General features: G+C 44.0%; 1 protein-coding gene across 3 annotated transcripts in view; it reads right to left on the reverse strand.

Annotated features, from left to right (window-relative positions):
• The window catches only part of Gna14 (G protein subunit alpha 14), a 183,584-nt gene that overhangs the window by 2,964 nt on the left and 156,120 nt on the right, over positions 1 to 24,500 (reverse strand). Inside the window, exons 1-6 of one of the 3 annotated variants that reach the window (XM_033757748.1) lie at positions 21,127 to 21,254; positions 9,222 to 9,486; positions 8,992 to 9,146; positions 5,350 to 5,478; positions 4,847 to 4,976; positions 556 to 709 (exon numbers count right to left, since the gene is read on the reverse strand). In XM_033757748.1, coding sequence (XP_033613639.1) covers positions 556 to 709; positions 4,847 to 4,976; positions 5,350 to 5,478; positions 8,992 to 9,146; positions 9,222 to 9,486; positions 21,127 to 21,158 — 865 coding nt within the window. In that variant the 5' untranslated portion in view covers positions 21,159 to 21,254. Of the gene's footprint in view, positions 1 to 555; positions 710 to 4,846; positions 4,977 to 5,349; positions 5,479 to 8,991; positions 9,147 to 9,221; positions 13,248 to 21,126; positions 21,255 to 24,500 lie in introns of those variants that run through there. The other 2 variants (XM_010628295.2, XM_033757747.1) reach the window with 2 other exon arrangements.

Raw genomic sequence — 24,500 nt, forward strand, 5'->3', positions numbered from 1 at the left:
CTAAATATCGATATCAAAGTAATATCTGAGCCCTCTTGTACCAGGAATAATTAGCAGTCGGGCAAGAAAGTCTCTTGCCTCATCTGCCCTGTGTCTGAAAGAGGATTCCACCTGAAAAGAGGAAGCACCAGGTGCTCTGACTGGCCCTGGGAGTACAAAGCTAAGTTGGACACAGCCTCTGCCCGCAAGAAGCTGACGAGGAAGACAACTGAACTTGCAAGCTAGCAGACGGTACAGCACAGTGGGGTGATGGCCAAGTAAGCAAGGCGGCAGCAGAGGAGGTGGCACACCCCTGCAGGCCCGACCAGCGCAGGAGGGTCAGAAAGGCTTCCCAGGAGAGAAGAAGCCTGAATTGCATCCTGGAGAGCGACAAGGAGTCAGCAGAAAGGAGTGGGCAGGTGTCTTCCAGGCTGGGAGGGAGCCGAACGTGAGCTCGGAAAGATGGCAAATGGTGAGGCTGTTCCGACGTATCAGGGAGAGCTGTGCAGGCTGCTGAGGACTCGGGGCTTATTCCAGTGAAGTAGCAGAAGCACTGTCCCCGAGGCGCACACTTACCTTTGTATTCTGGAAAATAGCTAATCAGATGAGAATACATGATTTTCTCTTCCAAAAGATCCTTCTTATTTAAGAACAAAATCACAGACGAGTTCAGAAACCAGGGGTAGGTGATGATGGTTTTAAACAGGGCTTTGCTCTCTTCCATGCGATTCTAAAAGACAAACACAGGACCTAGGGTAACTAAAGGCCACACAGCTGGTGCATCCGTCAGTCCTTCCTGCGCTGCTACTGCAGTCTGGGTCACTGCCTGTGCAGAAGCTGGTGAGCAGGAGGACCCACGGAGCACCAGGCTTTTTGCCCCTCCTTTCACCCCACCCAGTAATTTGTTTTCTGGATCTCCTTTCCTAGAGTGTCCAAAACTGTACCCCAAAACTAGGATGCAATAAGAAAGGCTTTTGTGCAACTTGGAACAGGAAGCCCACATTTGGCAGAAGTATCCTGTGCTGTGTAGCTATTGGGATTACCCTGTTAGAAGTGCCAGCTGCAGATCTGAGATAGCCACTTAACTGGGTGGCATTTCCAGATCAGGCCTCTGGAGTCATGTGACATGAGAAGGAGGCAGGCTCCTTCAGCAGGGCCACCACCCTTAGGAATGCCACACAGTGGCCACACAGGGAAGTAACACTGCTAAGCTGCACTAGTGGAAAAGGACGTGTCCCTGTTGGATAGATGTGCATACTAAGTAAAGAACAGCCCTAGGGCCGGGGATTTGGCTCAGTGGTTCCCCCCGCCTGCCTCACAAGCACATGGGCCCAGGTTCAATCCCCAGTAGCAAAAAAAAATAACTGCCCTAAACCTGTGTAAAGATGAGATCTGGCAAATATTATGTACAAAGACCATAAGTTCCAAATATTAGAAAGTATAATTAGACAAGAAAATATTAAGTGCCCCTAATTTGTGGAGAGCAGAGAATGCACATATAAATCCTACTGATGACAGTAAATGTTCCAGATAAAATTCTTCTCCTAAGTGTTTCTAAAAGAAAAGAAACAAGAACTTCCCTTTAGGGAAAGAAGTTGTCAGATGAAACACATCCAAGCTCAACATACTGTGCTCCAGAGAAGCTCGCCTCACAGTCCCCAGCTCTCAGGACTCACTCTCCCCTGCAGTGCGCGTGGGGGAGTAAGATCCCGACCACGTTACGACAGAGGGGACCAGTCACATCTTTTTGTTTTGTTTCATTTTTTGGAACCAGGAATCAAACTCAGGACCCTGTGCTTGCGAGGCTGGCACCACTGAGCTAAATCCCCGGCCCCTGTCACACCTTTTTAAAACCTAAAATTTACTAGGATCTTGTCAATAATTCCAAAGGAAATGTCTTATCTAAAAATTCCTGTACGGAATAGGGAATTGGTATAATAAATACATACAACCAAAAAGAAAAGTCTGAAATGACAGTCACTTAAGTTTCTCCAAATACCTTGTGATTTTTAGGAAGGGAGGAAATGTTTAATTTCCGAGTGCATCAGGCTGAGTTACTTGTCCCTTGTGCACTTGACTTTACTTGTTAAAGAAACATCATAAGTAATCCCTGAGACAATTTGGAGCTAATTTTTCGTATTGATAACAGGATGCCTTTGTTTTAACCAATCCCACTTGAGAGAGTTGGGCAGCAGCCAAGATTTCTATTCTTTGCACAAGGACACCAGTAAATGGGTTAATCTTTCACTAATTAGCTTTTGTAACAGTGTTCCTCAGAGGGTCTGCTCTCAAGAAATACAAGATATGAGTTGTTCATAGTTATCGCCTAGTCCTAGAATGAGCTCTTTATTCACTTTTATGCTCTGGAACTGAGACAACTAGAGACTGGATAAAGATGTGGTTTTTTGTTGTAGTTTTTTTTAATAAAATGGAGTACTACTCAGCCATGAAGGACGAGAAACTAGAGATATTTATAGCTATGCGGATGCACATTGAGGCCATACTCAAGTGAAATGAATAAGACACACATGTCAATACGGAATAGTTTCTGTGGTGTGAAAAACTAAAGTGTAAATAAGAATCAAAATTATAATTGATATTGTGTTAGGAAGAAATATGCTCTGGAACTGAGACAACTAGAGACTGGATAAAGATGTGGTTTTTTGTTGTAGTTTTTTTTAATAAAATGGAGTACTACTCAGCCATGAAGGACGAGAAACTAGAGATATTTATAGCTATGCGGATGCACATTGAGGCCATACTCAAGTGAAATGAATAAGACACACATGTCAATACGGAATAGTTTCTGTGGTGTGAAAAACTAAAGTGTAAATAAGAATCAAAATTATAATTGATATTGTGTAATAGGAAGAAAAGGTCTAAAAGAGTAGAGGAAGTGGGAGGGGTAGGGGAAAGGTAAAAAGGGAAAAGAAAAAGTATGTGAAAAGGAAAAACATGGAAACAATGTCTTTGTAAACAGGGAAGGGTGGGGGGTGAAGGGAGGGAGGGCTGGGGAATGGGGAAAAATAACCAAGATAAGTCATGTAAAGGTACAAGATCCCAGTGATGAATGTAACTGCACTGTATACCTAAGATGTACCAATAAACGTAATAAAGATTAAAAAATAAAGATCAAGGGTTCTTGTGCAAGTTCAAGGGGAAAGACAAGGAGACATTAGCATCCCACAGAAAATACCCCCAACCTCACAAAGAAATGACTGTGCTGGTCCTCTTCATGTTTGGGCAGAAATTCTAGTGGAGCTGGACCTATCTGGCACCAGGCAGCTCTGCACTGGATGCCGAGCTGTGTGACTGGGCTGGATCAGCCCCAGCTGCCCGGAGTTAGTCGCTCCCAGGGGAAGTGAAGGGAAGACAATCCCAGCAACCACAGAAGAGCTGCAAGCACCTGACACCACTGACCATACCACTTGGCTAATTCGGGAAAGCCATGGCCTATGAAAGTTTGAAAAGTCTGTGCTCAAATAGTTTCCCAGACAGTATTGCTCAAATTTGGCCACACATTAGAATCTCTGGGGCACTTGGAAAAGAAAACCCCCACCTGAGCCCAGTAACTACAATTCTCTAGTGTGGGGCCCACAACACTGTATTTTTTTTTAACCCTCCCAGGGGATGCCAGTATGCCATCAATGATGAGAACCTCTGCTTTTGAGTAGTTTCCACCCTTCACAGCACATTAGATTCACTTTAAGAGCTTTTTAAAAAAATTCCCATGCTCAGACCACACCTACTCAGCATCTCAGGTTGGATCCAGGCACAAGTTTTCCCTTACATTCCACAGAAAATTCCACTATGTATCAAAGTTTAGAACTAAGGTTCAGACCAGTGTTTCACAATTGTGCAATCTTGCACTACATAACAACCATTTGGTGAGCAGACACATACAACAGCAGTCCCATAAGATTACAATGGAGTTGAAAAATTTCTATTTCCCAGTATTTTTAGTGTACCTTTGCTACATCTTGGTATGTTGAGGTACACAGATTATCATTGCCTACAGTACTGAGTACAACAGTATACTATGCAGGTTGGCAGCCAAAGAGCAGCAGGCTGTAACCCTACATACAGCCCAGGTATGAGGTAGGTTCTGCAGTCTAGGCTTATACATGCATTCTATAGCATTAACACAGTGACATCACCTACCGAAGTACGTCTGAGTCCGTGCCTGTTTTAGTTAGTTTTCTGTCACTGCTGAGACAAAATACCCAGTGTCCAAAATTAAAGAGGGAAAGGTTTATTTAGCCCACAATTGGTAGAGTTTTCAGGCCTTAATTGGCTGGCTCCAAGTCAGGGTGGCATGGTAGGCATTGCAGAGGAGAAACAGTTTATGGTTGGCAGAAGGTAGTAAAGCAAGCAAGATAGGGACAAGACAAGCCTCTTTCTGTCCCTTATATTATGTCCAGGCTACAGGGACTAGGGTGGTGCTAAACCAATCAGTAGACTGATTTAGTAATCACATACCTTTATCCTTAATCCTAACATTGCACCATGAACCAGTCACACACCCTAGATTCAGCCACCTCTGAAAAAGTCTCGCCTATGACCACATGAGGCTTTGGTGGGACATCTAGACACAAACTGTAACAATGCTTGTCGTTAAGCAACATATGACTATATTTGCATTGCCTGCGAACTAAATGCAGGTAGAACTAAATGCAGGTCTGGACTGACTCAATAGGTTGCATTTCTGACAAGCACCTGATGATGGCTGTGCTGCTAGTCCACAGATTGCACTTTGAATAATAAGACCATTTAGCTGGTGGGTCTACCTCACTGGCTTGTTGAGAACCACATAAATAGGTCTCTGCCTTCCAAAGCTACTGATGTATACCTTACCCACCCAGCATACCTCATTGTCACATTCAGCCAGGACCTGGTCATATTCGCTCAGAGCAACCAAGAAAATGATGGAGGTGACACTCTCAAAGCAATGAATCCATTTCCGTCTTTCAGATCGCTGGCCACCAACATCCACCATCCTGCTCAATAAAGACAGATCACAGAAAGATTAGACAACATGACTGTCTGAGGAAAGGGATGAGGTGTGGTACCATAGAGTCAGTACTTTCTGGGATCCTCAAGAATTTTAAGAGTGAAGAGAAGCACTAAGTTACATATAACAATGATTTCAGTTTTCCAGAAATGAATGCCTTACCTATGGACAACAGAAGGTAAGTCCTTCTGCACTCTAGAATTGTGACGTATTACAGTCTACATTCCCCAAGACAGAAAGGGCCATTCTGCCCTATGAGATGCAACCCCTCCTTAGGAATAACATTTAACACACCATCCAGGAACTTCTGGGCCTGGCAGACAGATTCTCCAAGGACCACGTCTGGGAGACAGGCTTACCGAAAAATGATGTCCTCCAAGTTAAATGGGTACTCGATGATGCCCGTGGTGGGCACTCGGACGCGAAGCACATCTTGCTGTGTGGGTACAAATGACGGCATGGCAATCCGGTCAATGTCAGTCAGGTAACTGTGACATTAAAGAAGGAGAAGCCGAGGCTCCTTTTAGAGAAAGAAGAAACGTCTGTACTGCTTCAAGGAAGTTAACCCCACATAACAGCCGCTACACAGATACGTGGATTCCATGAATGACTTTCTCCAGAGCCAACTGAAGGCCAGGCCCCCAACCCTTCCAAAATTGGTCTGAAGAGAGCAGGATCAGAAGCACTCCTGTGAGCCCTCTGGGAAATTTGCAGGTCACGGCAACTCTTCTGGGCTCTAACGGTCACCGTTTCTATTTGGCTGGGAGGGAAGGAGGCAGCAGGACTGGAGGCCGGAAATGGCTCTGATTGCCTTCCCAAATGTCCCTCATCCAAGAACATTATGTTTGTAGGTGCTGTTCGCTAAAGCTGCTGTTCAGAATCAAATGGAGTCTCTAAGAAAATACATAGACATCAAACAGGCCAAAGGGGAATTCTTTCAGAATAACAAGAAAAGCTTTCCTGTTAAAGACACTGGGAAATGAAACATCTCCTAAAAAATGCAAAACTTGTCTTAGATTATTTGGGGCCAAATATTAAAGCCTAGAGTGATTATTAAAACATAATCACCTTTTCATTAGTAAAATGAGAACACTCTCTTCTTAAATTTCAAGGCCCACATAAAAGGTATTTTTTAGTAAAATAACAACTCAGATCCTGGCCAAGAATGGAGTCTGTGATTCCAAGTCCCGTGCAAACCAAGGTGGTCTTGCCTTCTCCCAGCACAGCCTGAACACCAGGCCCTGAACAGGTGGGTGTGAAGGTGAACCAAGAGTAAAGGAAAGCCGGACACCTTCCAGCCTCCAGCTCAAGAGCCCAGGCACTAGGCCACCACCTACACTCTACCCCTGAGCCCATACTACTCAGGGCTCAGTGCTCTTCTCCCTGGGCAGTACCCTCCTCAACCCAGGCTTCACTTTTGTTACCCCGTAAGTTTTGTTTTGTTTTTAGAGACAGGGCCTTGCTGTATTGCCAGGCAGGCCTTAATTCCTGGGCTCAGATGATACTGCTGCCTCAGTCTCCCAAGTATTGGTACGACAAGCCTGTACCACCATGCTTGACAACAATTTCTAAGTTTGTGATCTTCTGAATAACATGATAAAATCTGATACTGTCCTGCTCTGTCTTGCCCTAGACATGAATCACCCCTTTTCTAATGTACCTACACTATATTTGCTACTAGCCTGTTAGTCACTGAGTAATCATCTCAGTTAGCAGATCATCTCTCATGCTACCACAGTGCTTTATGTTCTAGTAATTCTTATTTTTCTTAATAGTGGCCCCCAAAGTTCTATATTATTATTAATTATTAGTCATTGTTAATCTCTTACTGTTATGCCTGAGATCTAAATGTCCCCCAAGAGTCTTATGCAGTTTAAAGCTGACTTGCTGTTAGGAGCTGGGTCTGGTAAGAGGAGGTAGATCACTGGGAGGTGTAGCTTGGAAGGGTCTATCTCCCTTCCCAGTTCCTCCCTTGATTCTCTGCTTTCTGTGTGCCATGCCATCATCAGCTTTTTCTCTGCCAGGCTCTCCTGCCCTGGAGCCAGCCAACTACGGACTGAAACTTGAGCCAAAACAAATCTCTCCTTCCTGAAGTTGTGGATGTTGGGTATTCTATTTCAGCAACAACAAAGTGTCTGAGACACTACGCCAATTGTATAAATGAAACTTCACCATAAGTACATACATATAGGAAAAATACAGTACTATAGGGTTTGATCCTATCCGTGGTTTCAGGTATCCACGAAGGGTCTTGGAATGTGTCCCGAGGAGGTAAAGAGTGAATATTATATTCACTCTGTGAGTGTTTTTTTATACTTGTCTCATGCCACCAAACTGCTTTCCTGAGAGCAGAAGGCATTGGTTGCTCTGCAGCCCTTACTATAGTGCCTGGCACATGACAAACATCTATCAAATGCTGGTGAGGTGAATACATGTCCAAATAAGTACATAGTATAGGCAGATGGTTGAGAACCACTGACTTGAACCAAAGAAATGTACAAGTGCCCATGTCCCACAGATTCGAAAGATGGAACAATATTCTGGGTTTGTAACTCTGTAAAGTCTGTCGCCCTGGCTGCCCCCACACCCTTTTCCATGGACTTGCCTCAGTTTCCAGCATCGCACTAAATTCTGTCACAGTTTTGGTGGGTCTCTTCCAAACAGATGTACACTGTGCACCCTCACCAGTCGCCAGGGGCCTCAGAGCAAATAATACCAAGCAGTCTCAAGAAATGAGCAGGGAGGTCACAGCTGCCTTTGACATTGAGTAACCCCCTTGCTGCTCAGGCTGTCAAACAGTCTGCATCTCTCTCTGTCTGCATATCTATCTTTCTCTCTCTCTCTCTCTCTCTCTCTCTCTCTCTCTCTCTCTCTCTCTCTCTCTCCTCTCTCTCAACAGGTATTGAACTCAGGTCCTTCGGCTTGCAAGGCAGGCCACCGAACCGCTCAGCTAAATCCCCAGCCCCCTCAGGAAATTCTTAAGAAAATAAAACGCTATGATCTCTCTGGGATGGTTTCCATGCAGGACTGTCTAAATAGACATCACTTACTTTCTGAGAATAATGATTTAAAATTAAAGCGATCTGCCAGGTAAAATGGCACCTGCGGTGACCTCTTCATACTCATCAGGTTAAGGGAGAAGGATTGTAATTTTGAGGCCAGGAATACAAGACCCCATCTCAGAAAGTAATTTTTTATTGGTACATTTTAGGTATACAGTGGTGACATTCATCACTGGGATCTTGTACCTTTACATAACAGATCTTGGTTTTCATTTTCTCCCCCTGTCCCTGCCCTCCCTTCACCCCCCTCTCCCCCTCCCCATTTACAAACATTTTATTTCCATTTTTTAATTTTCTCCTATTTTTTCTTTGCCTTATTACCTTTCCCCTACCCTTCCCACTTTCCCTACACCTTTAGCCATTTTATTCCTATTTCACATTGTCAGAAAATAAAAATTAAGAAACACAAAATTTGAACTCTACTAATCAAACCTAGGTTTTTGCAGAGGGTTAATAAAGGAATCAGCTGTTTCCTGTGTGCTTTGCCTGAAGATGCCTGTTTTGACCACTAGAGGGAAGCATCAGATCAGCCGCTGACTGCAGCTCTGAAGTCTGATTTTAGGTTTTGGGGCAAGTCTGGTTCGAGACAAACAAAAAGAGGAATATTAAGAGAAGGAAAGGAAACCAGAAGCAGATATATTCCTTGTTTAAATCATAATTTTAATACCCCGCATATCCACTAAGAACCCCCAATTTGATGAAACCTCGAATTGCACATAACAGGCTTAGAATACAGTGAGAAAAGGTGGGTGGTTGTGGGCCAGGAGGGAATTCTAGAGTTACACAGAGGATCAAAGAGGGTCAGAGAGGCACAGAAACACGGGAAGGTGAGACTGCCACTGGCCAAGCCCCGCGTCGGGAGGCAGTGATGAGCCTTGGAGCACGGCCGCGTTTACCCCAGAGCACCGCGGGCAGCCACAGCTGGAGCTCGGTACTCACTATTTGGCAGAGTCTGACAGCTGGTACTCTCTCCTCCTGTCATAACACTCCTGGATTCCTGGATCCTGCCAGAGCTGCTTGATGGCCTCCACCTGGTCCCTGGAGAGCATGGAGACCTTGTCAACTTCTACTTCTCGGATCACCTGGGCATTTTCCTAGCCAAAGAAAGGAGAACCTTTCATTAGGCAAAGGAAAGGAGCCAACCGCTCGGCAATCTGGGGACAACGTACGCTGATCTGTGGGTTGGGGGTCTCACGAGTTGGGCGGTGGGCACACGCCAGATGACCTGGAGGGCTATGTCCAGCCAAGCCACCCCACTGCAGCCACAGTGAGTTCAGTTCAGCTCCGTGGAGTGAACCTGAGCCCTGCAACCGGCAGCCAGCAGTGCAGCCGTAACACCCACGGTGAGCAGAGAAAACAGTGGGCGACTGTCCCATGGCAAACTTTACTTCCTCATTAGCATGGTGCTCGCTTGAGTATCTGCAGAGCCAGCAGCTGAAAAACATGCGCACGACGTACCAGAGGTTAGGTGGTGGCAGTAGATCCACCCAGGAACAAGCAATAAGGGGGTGCATTGTCTCTGAGAATCAAAAAACAGTAATACCAACTGTCCATCCATCTGCATTCTTATTTAAGAAAATTAAATACGTTTTATTTTGTAGAGCAGTTTTACATTCACAGAAAAATCAAGTGGAAAGTACAGAGTTCCTATACGGACTGCTTTTTCCTCCCAGGCCTCATTCATAAAATTCTCTCCCCTGGACTCAACGTTCCTGTTCTGTTCCCCCCTCACACCACTAATTGGCATAGCATAGTTGTTGTTATTACCATGATCATTAAGTCACTGTTGCTCTAATAATATTGTTCTATTATTGCAATAATTTAAAGATCATTTTAAAAATAAAATACTAACATAAGTAACAAAGATCACTATTACTACTAGAACAGTTACCATTTATTTATTGGCTACTTACTATGTGCCAAGGGCTCTACACGCATTATCTTATTTAATCAATGGAAGGCCAGTATAAGACTGGAAGTCTTTCAGAACCTTGAAAAATGGAAATGATATGGTTGACTTGCACCCACATTTCCATGTTGTGGCTCCAGAGACTCAGCCTGCCTTCCTCAGCCTTAAGCTGTGGCAGACAAGAGAATCTCAGGGAGAAAGAGAGGACCCCAGGAATCTTCTGCCCTCTCTCATCTTTCCGCATCTCATTGTGGTTACATCATGCAGAGCCGGCTATTTACTGGCAGAAGTCAGTCAGCAGAGTATGCCTTTGGTAGTTGGGAGCTCCATGCATGTTCACAGTACCCTCTAGAACAATTCCTTTTATGTTGCACTGTTAATCCTCATAATCATCCAACTGGAGAGAGAGGACCCTACAGGTTCACTTGGAACAACATAAGGTTGCCCCCACATTCATCACAAAAGTGAATAAAATCTTCCCTGGGACTGTGGGATCATTAGGCAATATGGGTTAGTGGGAAATGCCCGGGATGAGTAACCGGGAACCGGAGTTCCAAGCCGTACAGCTGCGATTCATAAGGTCCCGGACAAGTCACCTGTCTCGGTGTCCTTGTTTGCAAAGCGAGCCAGTGATTTTTAGGACAACATGAAGCATAAACTACAAACTGTTACTCACATGTGAGTATGATTTGCCTTATGGTTATAGCAGATGCCTGATAAATAATTGTTTGCAAACATGAGACATATATATATCAATAGCCTCTAAACTTCAGTATCTGATCCACCACCACCTGTCTTTTCTGGCCAGCCAGGACAACGAACGACAGTCCTGAAAAGAGTATGTCTGAGCAGAAGCACTGTCTCCTACCTTCTCTCCTCTAGCTTCCTCAGTTACTGCCAAACAGAATCAGATGGCTTCTTTCCAAGCTCTAGCCTCTGAATTTAAAACACATGTCTTCCTGTGTCTTCAAGATAACTCAGGAAATGCCATGAGAACAAAGTCAATGTCACGCTTGTCCTTATAGCCCAGAACCTAGGGCAGTTGTCCTCTGTAGGTGTGTGCATTTCCATAAGTATTAATGGTGCATACAGGATGTACCTATCTAACAAAAGTCACAGCCACAGGGCATCCTACTAGGGCAGGGTGACAAAGGCCTGCATAAGTGTCAAGGAGGGCAGGAAGGGGTGGGAGGGGGTCTCCCAAAGGAGGCTCTGTCTACTCTGCCCACAGTGGCAATCAGCACCCTTACTTCTCCTGTCACAAGCCTCTTGAGCAGTTCTCCTGAAGTTAACTGTTAAATTCAGCTCAGCTGCCAAGAACTAGTGCTGTGACAATCATCAGGGATGTTGCAAATATACTTGCACCTCTCTGTGTCCCAAACACAAGGACTGTACTTCATGAATGAAACGAAATGAGTAGAAGTAACTCTCATCCCTTTGAGGGAGGAACTTGAAAGAGCCAGTGAATAATTCACCACATTTCTCTTCATCTACCGTGATGATGGCAGAAGCAGGAGACAAGACAAAGCCTCTGTCACTGGGTTTCCAAGTGACTGCCATGAGCACAGACATCCTAACACGGGGCACATGGGAGAACAGTTGTTCGTTTTCATCAGCAATGATTTAAGAGAGCTAAACTTGAGGGGCAATTTGTTACCACAGCATAACTTATTACACATATCCTGACTGATAGGTGCTGCAGTAGAGAAACTGAACTTTGGCTTTGTTCTCATGACATTTCCTGAGTTATCTTGAAGATACAGGAAGACAGGTATTTTAAATTTAGAGGCTAGAGGTTGGAAAGAAGCCATCTGTTCCTGTTTGAGAGCAACTGAGGCAGCCAGAAGAGAGCTAGTAAAGTGAAAAAGCAGATCCCAGGGAGATGGCAAAGAGGAATGCAGGCTACCAGGGCATGGACCTGAGCCAGGGGAGCTCAGCCAGAAGAGGAAGACATAGTGTGTCAGCCAGGTGAGAGATTTGGGGAGAATCTTGCTGAGAGGAAGAGGAGAGCTGAGGCTCTTGGGAAACCCAACAGGACTTGAATGTGAAACAGACTGTACTCAAGAAGTGAGACGTAGTCCAAGTTCAGAGGATTCTTCTCTGACACTGGCTTCCTCTGCCTGGTTTCCTGCCCATCAAGATCTTTTTTTAATTTTAACCTCATATTTTGAAATAACTGATGACGTAAAAAATGTGAGGGAAATGGTTCAAAGACTTCCTCTATGCCTTTCTTTCAAGATTGGTCAAATGTTTGCAACTTACTACCTTGTTTTACTTATACCCTAACCCTCCGGCTCCCGTAGATTTAAACACATACACGTGCCACCACACCCATGGGTCTTTTTTCTCATTATTTGAGAGTAAGCTGTAGACACTTTCCCTCCTCATCTCTAAATACTGCAGTATGATTTTCTCTAGCATAACTGCAGTATAATGGTCAAAATCAGGAATTCACATTGATACGTTATCACCTAACCTCCAGACTTTTCCGAAGTCTGCCCTTTGTTCCGCTAATGTCCTTTATTTCTCCACTGTCCATTAATGTCTCTTTAATTTCCACGTGGAAAGGTTCCTCAGTCAGCAAACTTGTTTTGTCACTGCTGAGCAAGGACAGCCTGGCAAGTGCCTGTTCAGTAATGAGCTGGTATGAGGGTGGCTGGTAGAGAGAGTGGCACAGCCAAGGCTCCAGTGTCGAAGGACAAACATTAGGAAGGCAGGGAGGAATGAGGGAGAAGGTGACCTATTACCTTGCTAAATGGAATACGAGTGGATGACTTTTGTACACTGTTAGCCGTGTCTGTGCATTGTAAGCGTAGAAGGTTACGGCCACCTCTCTCTGGCATAGCCGAGGATCTCGCACACAACAGCAGAGACATTTTGAAGGGCAGTAGTCCAGCTGCCTCAACCATGCACAAATTCTAAGAGCCAGGGGCCCCTCATGCCACAGGGGAGGTTTTGCGACATTTAAAACTGGCTTCTTCATTTCATGGAGAGCAGACAAAAAGTCAGAAGAGGATCAGGCCTGGGGGAAATGTCACGAGTTAGGGAGAGCGCACGCTGAGTGGGAGGCAGCCAACATTCAAGTGATGTCCAGGAAGCAGATGAATAAAATGGATCTGCTTGGAAAACGGATGCACCTTGAGACCATGATCTCCAGTTAAATAAATCGAACATACACGTTTAAATATTGCACTGTTTCTCTCTCATGAGAAACCCAAAGGGTAAACAAGGAGCATAACTGGTTACAGATATTGGGAAGAGGGAAAAACATGCTCAGATGGAAAGGGGAATGAGAGAAGGAAGAGAGGAAAGAGAAGGGAAGGAAAGGAAAAAGATAAGAGAAGGGAAAATAGAAACAAAGCTTTCATAAATGGGGAGAGGACGATGGGTTGAAGGGATGGGAGGGGAATGGGAAAAAAAGAGAAGAGTGAAGACATATTATGTACAGATGCAGATTCCCTATGATAAATACAATCAATATGTATGAGAAATATGAACAAAAATATACAGTTAAAGTAAGATTTTAAAATATGAGTCTACTGAATTCTATGGCCAAATCCATCCAGAGCAGCCTATTAAGTTGATACTGCTTAATGAACTGGCTTAATTGGAATACAAAACCTCAAAGGAGCAAGTATTAAAAGAATGAACCCAGTAGATACAGAAACATGACCAGGATCTCAAAATACAGAGCTCATCACTGACTTTGCTTTTCCTCAAATGAAATCACCATCCTCGCTGCTTTAAAGGGTGAACAGGAAAACATGTGTTCTCCGGGTATGTTTCACACCAAAACTCCTGGGGAAGTTGATGCCTCTGTTGGCGCCTTGCTGGCTTCCTGAAGAGCCTGTGGCTGCTGGTGACAGCCCCTGTCAACCACAGTGAGCTCTTCTGGCTGGGACCCAGTGCCCAGCGGGCTGCCAACGTCCACTAGTCCCTCACCACAGGGCGTCCATACCACAAATGGGGCCAGTGGCCCAGAGCCCGTACCCCAGGGCTTGCCTTCTTACAAAGGAAAGGAGACTTTGTCTCCCCAGGGCACTTGAGCTCTCAGTGCTTTCGTTAGACAAGTAAGCATTGTTTTTAACTTTTAAAATTTTTACCCATGAATTTTTAATTGGAAAATTAAAACTGTTTATGGTGTACAACATGATGTTTTGATATATGTCTACTTTGTGAGCTGCCTAAATCAAGCCATTTACCATTTGTATTACCGGACATACTTATTTTTTCATGATGAGAGCACTTAAAATCTACTCTCTTAATGTTCCAGTATCTAAGACATTGTTACTAATTTACTCAGAACAGCTCTTAAGTGAATTCTTCTCATCTGGCTGGCATTTTCATTAAAATTAATTAATTTATAGACAATAAAAAGCTGATAATGTAATATGATGATATTTCAAGTATCTACTATAGTATATAATACCCATAAATGTAACAAGCTCTGTAAATGCAAGAGAGCTTAAAATAAAATGTTTATTTACAAATGAGAGTTCCCAGTACCATAGTGTTTCCAACTTTTATACAATCACCCTCCTTGTTTTAGAGACGGCATCAAGGTTCAGAATTATACCACATTTCTATTAAACAAAAATTATGATCTAAAATTTCAATGCTTCATAACTATCCAATTTTAAAGCCTTTCTAATATTATAAAGAAAATGCAAGCTAGGCACTGTGGTACTAATGTGTAGTCCTACCTACTAGAAAGGATCACACATGTAAAACATAAGCCCAGGACTTGGAAGACAGTATGGACAGCACAGTGAGACCCAATCTCCTAACATTAAAAAGAAAATGCCAGGGCCAGAGATTTAGCTCAGTAGCACCACACCTGCCTCACAAGCACAAGGTCCTGAGCTCAATCCCCAATACCAGAAAAAAAAAAAATCCAATTCATGATGTAAAAAAGTTTTTCCTATAGAAAACAAAACAACCTCTGCTTTTGATGAAGGATAACTAGGAAATTTGGATCAATTTTTCCATTAAAGGCAGACAGATAAATTATATTTTAAATATAATTAGAAGTCAAGAAATGGTAAATAATTGCTGAGCCAGAGCACAAGAGACAATGTTGCCCAAGGAGCCCAGCCTAGCATCTACAACATCTTTCCCTGCAACTGCTGCTTATTCTGGAAGGAGCAATTGGCTTTTCAGCAGTTCCTGTTTCACAGTAACAGGGCCAGGAAGATAGAGGCAGAGGTTTTAAGGGTTGGAGGAGCAAAGCCCCTTAGCAGCTCTGTTGAGAAACCGACAGGCAGTCCTGAGGTGACTCAGTCCTGAGATGAGTCCTGCAACTCAGCTTCAACTCCTCCTAATCTCGGGAACCATGTGCTCCAGAAACCTAGCAGAAGAAAGGGAAACTCCTTTTTGGAGTTTGAAACGTAACATCTTCTACAACCTCAAATTATTCTTTCAAATATGTCTTCGGCACACCACCAAAAATAGCCAAGCCTGAGAAAAGAACACAACACTAAGAGAGATGAGGAGGAAAAAGATAGGGAAGGATGCAACACACAAACATGAACCCAAGGGAATCGGGAGGCTCTTAATCTAAAAGTTGACTTTAAGGTGAACAACAGAATTAGAAGTACAAGAGAGGGTATTTCAAATGACAAATAGGTTCAGAAAGATATAGCTCTGAAGTTTTATATAGCAAATAACAGGCTTACAGGATAGAGAGGAAAATCTCACAGGTCAAAATGGGGAAACAAAAATCTTAATTTCATGGGAGATTTTTAACATATTTCAGTAACCGATAGAACTCAAACAATGAAAAAAATCAGAAAAACATATAGAATCCTGCCTTCAAAATAACTCTAATAATTTTTCTTCAAAAATTCTTCAATATTTTTAAATGACTGCTATAGTTTGGGCCTTGACTACCTCCCAAGGATCCATGTGTTGGCTCGGTTTCCAGATTAGGCTTTGGGGAGGTGATACCTTTAACAGTTGGTACCTAATGGGAGGACTTTAAGGTCACTGAGGCCATCAAAGGGGACTGTAGAACCAGGTCTCTTCCTTTCTCTTTCTTCTGCTTCCTGGTCATGAGATGAGCAGTTTCCTATGTTCCACCATACCCACCATGAGGTACTTAACTGCCTCGCCAAAAGTCTAAAAGCTACAGGGCCAGTTGATCACAGACCGAGACCTCCAACACTGTGAGCCCTGCCTTTTATTTTTATAACTTGATTATGGCAGGTATTATTACAGCAACAGAAAGACTAACACAATGACCATTGACTTGAGTGTGACATTTTGGTTTTCCAAATTTGATCACAATCTTCTTTTGATCAGTTTTCAGCTTCTCTGTAAAGTCCCAACTCCAGCAAGGACCACTTTCCATTGGTCACTACTCTCACCAGCCTGACCCCACCATTGTGTGGTCACTTGAATACGTAACTGCAGGTCTAAAGCCACCTAGACTTTCTACTACACTCAAAATGGAATTTCATCTTCTAAAACTCAGCTCAAGATTCAACAAAAATCTGTATTTTTACTATAATCTTTGTCTTCGTCTTTTCTCCAACAACAAAGAAATAACAGAATTCACTGGTGACAAAATGTTGGCAGGAAAGACCAAGTTACTTAATTTTTTCCTCAGGGCATACTTCAGTGGGTTTCTTGGCAGGGGGCTCTTTCCAAAGCTCCTGTGAAAAATTACTTTGGCACGAACACCTGCAGCTATAGTGGGACCTAATAATGCAACAAGGAGACGGGACATATGGCCTTATTCTGGGCCAGCTTGGCTAAGCCTTAATAGGGTTTCCCATAATTTTCTTCTACACATGGTCTTGGGTTAGTGTTGATCACAAAGGAAATATGATGTAGTTTTGAGAGGCAGGAGAGACACCACAGCTGTACTCAGGAGGTTGCAAGTCTGTTTCAGCTGACACATGCTGGACTGGTCTTCTGGTCAACCTCACCACGGCAAGGCACAGCAGGACCCTCACCACCCTCAGCTTCTGCTTGGATCTTCTCCAAATCCTGGGTCTGCTTCTCCATGTCCTGCACAAACAAATGTGCTAAAGCAAAATGTGCCACCATGAACGAGTTACCTTCATTATTAAGATGGGTGTGGGGAGGGACAGGTGCAATTTGCTTCCACGAATTCCAGTTTGTTTCTGTTCGGCTCTGCTTCCCATCCAGCTTTATTTCCCACCCCCAAGCCTTGTTCATCCATAGCGACTTCAGGCCACCAACCAAGAGTGCAGAGGCGGCAGCCTTCCAAAGCCTTCCTCACAGCTCCAACAGCCTCAGACAGTGCAGTGCCTATGAGTTATTCTCATATGTCGATCAAACCTGAACTGACACACGAGTGCTTCCATTGCTGTTCCTTCCATTTTATTTAGATGCAAAATCGCCTACAACTGTATGTCAGGCGGAACTAGCAGGTTGGGCCTCAGATGGGGTGCCCTCAAGGCTCCAAGTTAAGCTGAACACTGACAACAAGGCTCACTCACCCCTCACTCCTCAGTGGCACACACCTGCTTCGTGCCAGACCCGGGCTGGCTTCTAGGGATACACAGGCTCTCCCTTTGAGGGTTTCACCATTAACTCTCATCCCTGAGGGTGGGAACTACAAAGCTCAAACACAAATGCTGAGAGCAAAGAAAAGGAGGAATTTCACTTTGGGGTGGGTGAAGGAAATCAATCGAATTCCCACTGGAGAGAGCCTGATGGAAGGAGGAGGCTGTATCGCCCCTGTAGCCCACCATGGCACACATTCTGAGCTGTGCTCACCCCTCGAGGTGTCACTGCCTAAGGGTATAGACCAGATCAGGTCTTTGCAACACCACATTTCACCTAATGTCCCTTCTAAGATGCACTGAAAAGCACCCAAGCTCTTCAGCTCGGGGGTGATGAACGTATTCAAAGTATAATTTACCAAGCAGCACCTTATAGCCCTGGTCTCAATCCTCCAAAACAGGAGTAAGTATAGTTGGCCCTCAGTATCCTCAGGGGCTTGACCCTGGGGATATGATAAGCCAAGGACACCAAGTCCCTGACGTAAAATGGCACAGTATTTTCACAGAACCTATGGACATATACCCAAAACACTTTAAATCATCTCTAGATTACTTATAATACCGGATACAATGTAAATGCTATGAAAATATTTGTTACACTGTATTGGTTCGGAAATAATGACAATTAAAATGTCTGCATATTCAATACAGGTGAAGTTTTTCTCAAATGTCTTTAATTACCAATTGGTTGAGTCTATGGATATGAAACTTACACTCAGGTGTCAGCTGATTCTCTTTGGCCAATGGAAGCTGTCTCCTAGAAATTCATTTGTTCTGGGCCAGTTAAATTATTTGTAGCCAGAGATGATAACGGTCATTTTATATAGGGCTCTTCTAGCTGTGCTACCATCTTGTTTCCTCTCCTCTGTCTTTGGAGGATTCATTTAGCTTTTTAGTACACATTTGTGTTAAAAGAAGTATAATTTAGCAAATTCCTAATTTTTCATTTTATTTTCTTCATCCAGATCTGAGCTCAGACATGGTAGGACTAGAAAGGAATGGAAAAAGACTCTCACATTCCATGCCTTCGCGACACAGGCTGATTTTATACTCCTTCACTGTCCAGTGCAAGTCCAGGGTGGGAGTGGGGAGGACTACTCCACAGTCACCAAGGGACCCAGGTTCCTAGGCCCTGGAGTCTTCCACCAGATTACTGTGCCCAGTCTGCGAGGAGGGAAGAGAATAGAGCAGGGTACAGGAAGTTCTATGGGCCACATCTGGACACAGCTCATGGTCCAGAACGGATCAGAAGCCTTGACTTTAGTACGAAGAGAGGTTGCCGCGTGGCGAAGCTTCACTGTGTTGATCGGTTTGTGAGCCACACGCGGGATTAGTAAAGCACACGGCTGGGTGTGTCTGGGTGGACCGTGGAGACTTGACTGTGGGCACTCCGTCTGGTCCCTCACGTCTTCCTCGCTGACATTTTCCCCCGCTCTGCTTCCCAGCTGCCGTGGACCGAAGCGCTTGCTGTGCCACACTCACCCATCATAATGTTTTTGCCTTGAAGCCAGCTTAGCAGGGACTGAGCCCCCTGAAATAGCAAAACCAAATTAAACCTCCCTTTCTTGAAGCAGTAGGTGTCAGATAATGCATTTCAGTGATGAAAGCTGATCAATACGGCTGGGCAATGAAGTCTACCTATGTGCTGAGGTGGGAGGTAAAACTGGAATCAGGTGAATGGAGAGCATCATCCTTGCTACTCAGAGATCTCCTTAGCAGGGACTGAGCCCCCTGAAATAGCAAAACCAAATTAAACCTCCCTTTCTTGAAGCAGTAGGTGTCAGATAATGCATTTCAGTGATGAAAGCTGATCAATACGGCTGGGCAATGAAGTCTACCTATGTGCTGAGGTGGGAGGTAAAACTGGAATCAGGTGAATGGAGAGCATCATCCTTGCTACTCAGAGATCTCTTTTTTTAACCACAGTGATTTCTGACGTTTACCGGATATCAATCTGTGCTCTAATGCACAGATTGGGTAAAATACACCAACTGGGCCATATGTATCTTACTACTTGATAATGTTAAACCATATTCTACAAGAACACAGGCCCTGTCAAATGTCTGTTTCACATCTACAACATCAGTGACAAGCTGTAGTGCCAGAGCCTTTAAGGTCCACAAAGCCTAGGATGCTAGCTAGCCCTTTACAAGAACTGTTTGCCAACCCTTTGAATAAATGGATAATTTCTAATTGGCCATGACCGAGTAGCACAGTGCTATCACTTCATTCTCATTCATTGAGCATGTATTTATGAAACACACACTCTTCTGAGTACTACATAAGATATATGGGCAGGATCGTGAAAAATATAACTTACTGTGTATACACGCAAGCTTACTCTTTATCAAGATGATTGTAAAAGATATGCAAAGTGTGGACTAGGAATCTTTTTAAAATAGGTATTTAATTACTGGAAAAAGCAAAAGAATTCACTTAAGCAAATTTCCCCAACTCTTCAGAATCTTTTTCTCAAATTTGTTTAAAATTAGGATAGTTTGTTATGCATAAGTACATTCATCTTGGGAAGTTGATACATATACACACTGCATTTTAATCATTTTGGCTTCCCTTTGCCAGAAATACCTTAAATTGTAGATGTACCACCCAGTGGAAACAGTTGGAATTGTTCTGGTTCAGATTGCTTTTAGCAAAATTTAGGTAATTAAGCAAACACTGTTATGCCCTTTGCTTCTCAGAGCAAAAAAAAATTTTTTTTTTCTTTTGGTACCAGGGGTCCAACTTGGGACCTTGCACTTACAAAGCAGGCAGCGGAACCACGGAGCTAAATCCCTGGCCCTGTTTATTTTTATAAAGTCTCTGTCAACCAGTCCAGGGCAAATGACCAGACATTTCTAGAGACCCTAAAAATCAAGACAACAGTCTGGTCTTAGCATACACAGGTTGTCTCCATTATTTTCCCTGGGGTACTGTTGACTCTCAATTGAAACCAGTAATTCCCTTCTCTCCAAAACGACCTGAAAGCAACCCCAAAATCTTTTCCCCACTCCCTCTAAAACAGGTTTCATATTCAAACAAATGCAAAGGAAGGAAAATCTAGCTTTGTCCATTCAGCTAACACAAGATAGGCAGGAATGGCCAAGGCTGAGCTGAAAACAAACAGTAAGAAATAAATCTCTTTGATAACACAAGCCAAAGCCCTCTCTGGCCTTCTCTCCATAAATTCAATGGAGAGAACAATTCTAGAAATTTCCTTTGTAGGCTTCGTAGTGACTCAGAACTATTCCCTCCTCCCTGCCTAGACATGAACATTAGAAATAGCAGAGAACACACAAATACATGACCCCGGACAGGTGGACGTTTGGGATTCCAATGTCCCATGGTGTCCCAGACACTGCAGGATCCTGGGGCTTTGGAATTTCCTTCTTAGCTGTCAGCTAAAGGAATTTTCCTTTCCCATCTTCATCCTGCATTCTTTACCTCAGTGGTCTTAAGTATTAGTTTGTAAAGCGGGATACACCAAACCAAAATGGTAGAGGGAGTTCTTCCATGTCTCAACATTTCTACCCGCTCTGGGGCTTACAGTCAGCCCCAACAAAGACCCAGTGCTTAGCCTGGGTCACACACAGGAGACAGTGACCATAACCCTCGTTTTGTCCACTTCCCTCCTACCTTTCTGAACAGGCCACCAAGAAGTCCAGCATTCCTCATTACTCATAGATTATATATTTGGGGAATTTACCTTCACTAGAATTTATCTGTGACCCCAAATCAAAACTCATGGGACGTTCACAGTCACTCTCAGACAAGCACACAGTAACTAAACACCCAAGTAACCTGATACGTTTTCAGCTGAGGTTAAGCAAGGTGAGGCTCAGCCTTCTTGTTCCAACTCTCAAATTACAAACAATTATTCTTTTCATGATCCACCTGCTGCCATGTTTTTGGCATTTTTATCTTTCTCTCTGCTTAAAAGGGCCCCCAAGGAGATTTCTGAAGTGCTTCCTGGTGTTCCTAAGCACAGGATGGCTGTGATGTGGCTTCCAAAGAAAGGACAGGGGACTCCACAAGTGATCTCAGGTCAGGCATCTATCTGTGCAGAGGTTTTGCAAAGCCCATCTGGACCCAAAGACTCCAGTTTTCTCTTTGATAAAATGAGATGGAGAGGTGATCTTTTTCAATATTAGCATTCTATAGCTGAAAAAATATATTCTTTAATTCTTTTTAAGCATTTAGTGTTTGGGGCACCCTTCTCCTGAAGCACAGAGGAAAACACCCACCACAGTCACACTACAGGAAGCCCAATAGCATTCATCACAATTTCGAAGGAGGATGAGGGAGTCAGACCTAGGTGAGGATACAAAGCAATCAGAGAGCAAGGTCCAGCTACAGCACAGAGACACAAAAGATGAAGGGCCTGGCTGCTCCTCAGAGCCAGCACGAGGGCTACTCTGGGTTGGCCCTAAAAGTCATCAACATGTCCAGTGTGTGAGCCCAGATGTCTCTTAGATCACCAGAAAGGCAGTGCAGTTACCCCCAAAGGTAAAACTGCCCTCAAATTTTTTTCTTTCATCACACACACATTCATCAGTGACCCTGAGGCTCTGGATGGCTGGTTGTCCAGATGCAACAGTGACACCTGCTCTGAAGCTCATCCACTCTTCCACACAGGACCAGGATGCTATAAAATGGTAAATATCCTTCAAAAGTTCTTTAGCCTGAAACAAAGTTAGCCAAGGTTTTTTAAAATGTAGAGTTTCTTAAAAGTGTGGGGGCAGACCCCTCAGGGGCAGGGATCTGCTATGGTCTAAATGACTGTGTCCCTCCAAAATTCATATGCTGAAATCTATCACTTTGGAGCTGACAAGGCCCCCAAAGCAGAGCCCCTGTGTATAGGATTAATGTCACAAAAGTGGCCTGAAGGGACTTGTTTGTCCCTTGTACCAAGTGAGGATGCAACGAGATGGTGCCCTCAGCAGACACCGAACCTTCTAGGGCCTTTGTCTTGGACTTCCTAGCCTCCAGAACAGTGAGCAATGAGGGCTGTTGTTTATAAATGACTCAGTCTAAGGCATTTTGTCACAGTGGCCTGAACAGACGAACACAGACCCCAGCCTCATTTCTTCATTGATGCGTCCCTCTGCCCCTGCCAAGTGCCCGGAACACTGGTGGGTTCATTAGTATTCTGTGAATGAATAAGACATGAAAAATCTTCACATTTAACCCAAACTGATAACATACATCAAGATCAAAGAGAAACATGTTATAACTATGCTACAGTTCATGAAAACGTATATCTGCATATCAAATTCTTCACTTAGAAAGAGAATGTATATACTTGTGTTAGGGGAAAACACAACCCTAAAAATTTAATGAAACTCTGTCAATGAATGCAGTGTTTAGTGATACTTACTGAACTGAACAAACATTAGCAAAACTGAGTGGCACTGAACAACGATACCCACATACACGTGGGCTCCTTAATATACTAATTTTATCACTAGTTTCCCAGGAGGGGGCTTAGGATATGCTACTGGCCAGACATAAGTAGCTTCAGAACCAGCTGGGGACCCATTTCCTCATGGAATATAATTGGTTTATACTCCAGTCAATTCCCTGGTGGGTGAGAGTCAGAGGCTAAACTGCAAGTCCTGCTAATTCCCAGGGCTTCAGCCTTCATGGTTCGGTGTCTATTATTTCAACAGCACACAGCATAGCCCCCTCCTTCTTGGTACAGAGCACAGCCTCCTTGTCTTTCAGCAGTTACACCCTACTCCCCTTCCCTCCCTACTTCTCACCGTCTTTTCTGAAGCTTGGAATTTGAAGCTTACAAACTCTTCACCTTTTTTTGCTACTGTTGTTTTGAGTGGTTCTGGGCACTGAACCCAGGGGCTCTCTACCACGAAGCTACACCCCCACCCACTCCCCTAGCTCTTGAACTGTGAGACAGGCTCTTGCTAAGTTGCTTGGGCAAGACTCCACCACCCTCAGCCTTTCTAAGGACTGGAATTACAGCCCCGTGCCACTGTGCCTTGCTTCTTCCCCTTTTCTTGTAAGAATTATTTCCCATTTCTTCCACTACTCAGACATAGGGGAGAAGGGATCAGATTCTGTCCCCATCCTTCAAGCCCAATTCTACCTGTGACCTTGGCTTTGGGCTGGCCTACCTTCCACTCCCCGCCCTTCTGTTTACACTTAACCTGACTTACTCTGAACAGGGCATCTTAGAGGGTCTGTTTATTCAGGTGGCCTGGTCTCCCATGGCTAACAGCCAGGCCACTGGGACTTTGGCAAGATTGTGGAAGTCAAGCAGAGTTAGGGTTATGTGATAACAGTGGCAGTGGAAGAAAGGACCAGACTAGACTCTTTTATTTTGGTAGCAATGGAGATATCAAGGTTTTTCTTGGTAATGAGACCATAGGAGTGCCCAGAGTTTTGTCCATTCTGAGACTGTCTCTTCAGCCTTCTCCTCTATGCCATGCCCCTCACTGCGGCTATAACAAACTCTAGACTTCAGGACTCTGCCCCACCACTGGACCTTCTCTCTAAGGTCAGCAGTCAGGGTTTGAAAAAAGAAGTTTTCATTTTTTCATGGCATGTCTATTAACATTTTTTTCTATTGATGCTATATTAATTTAGCTAGGGAAAGGCTCTAGATATTTCAGGTTTAATTTCTGAATCTATCCAAAGGCTGTGGACTTTGGCATTATGGTGTTTATTCATTTGCTACTGCTGCGTAATAAATATGATTTTACGTGTTTGTAGGTCAGAAATCTAGGCACAGAGAAGCTAGATTCCTGTTCAACGTTTGGAAAAGCTGGAATCGGGGTATCTGCTAGGTTGCCTTGTCCTCCGGAGCTCAGGACCCTCTTCCCAGCCTGTTCAGGACGATGGCAGGATTGAGTGTGTTGTGAATGTGAGACAAGAGAGGTCCCTGTTTCTCTCTCTCTCTCTCTCTCTCTCTCTCTGCTTCTGGCTGCCTTTTAGTTTTCTCAGCTCCTAGAAGTCACCCTCATTTTCTAGCTGGGTGGACTCCCCAGTCTTCA

Source organism: Fukomys damarensis, unplaced genomic scaffold (genome assembly GCF_012274545.1).
Source record: "Fukomys damarensis isolate Sample0158 unplaced genomic scaffold, DMR_v1.0_HiC HiC_scaffold_31, whole genome shotgun sequence".
Taxonomy (NCBI): domain Eukaryota; kingdom Metazoa; phylum Chordata; class Mammalia; order Rodentia; family Bathyergidae; genus Fukomys; species Fukomys damarensis.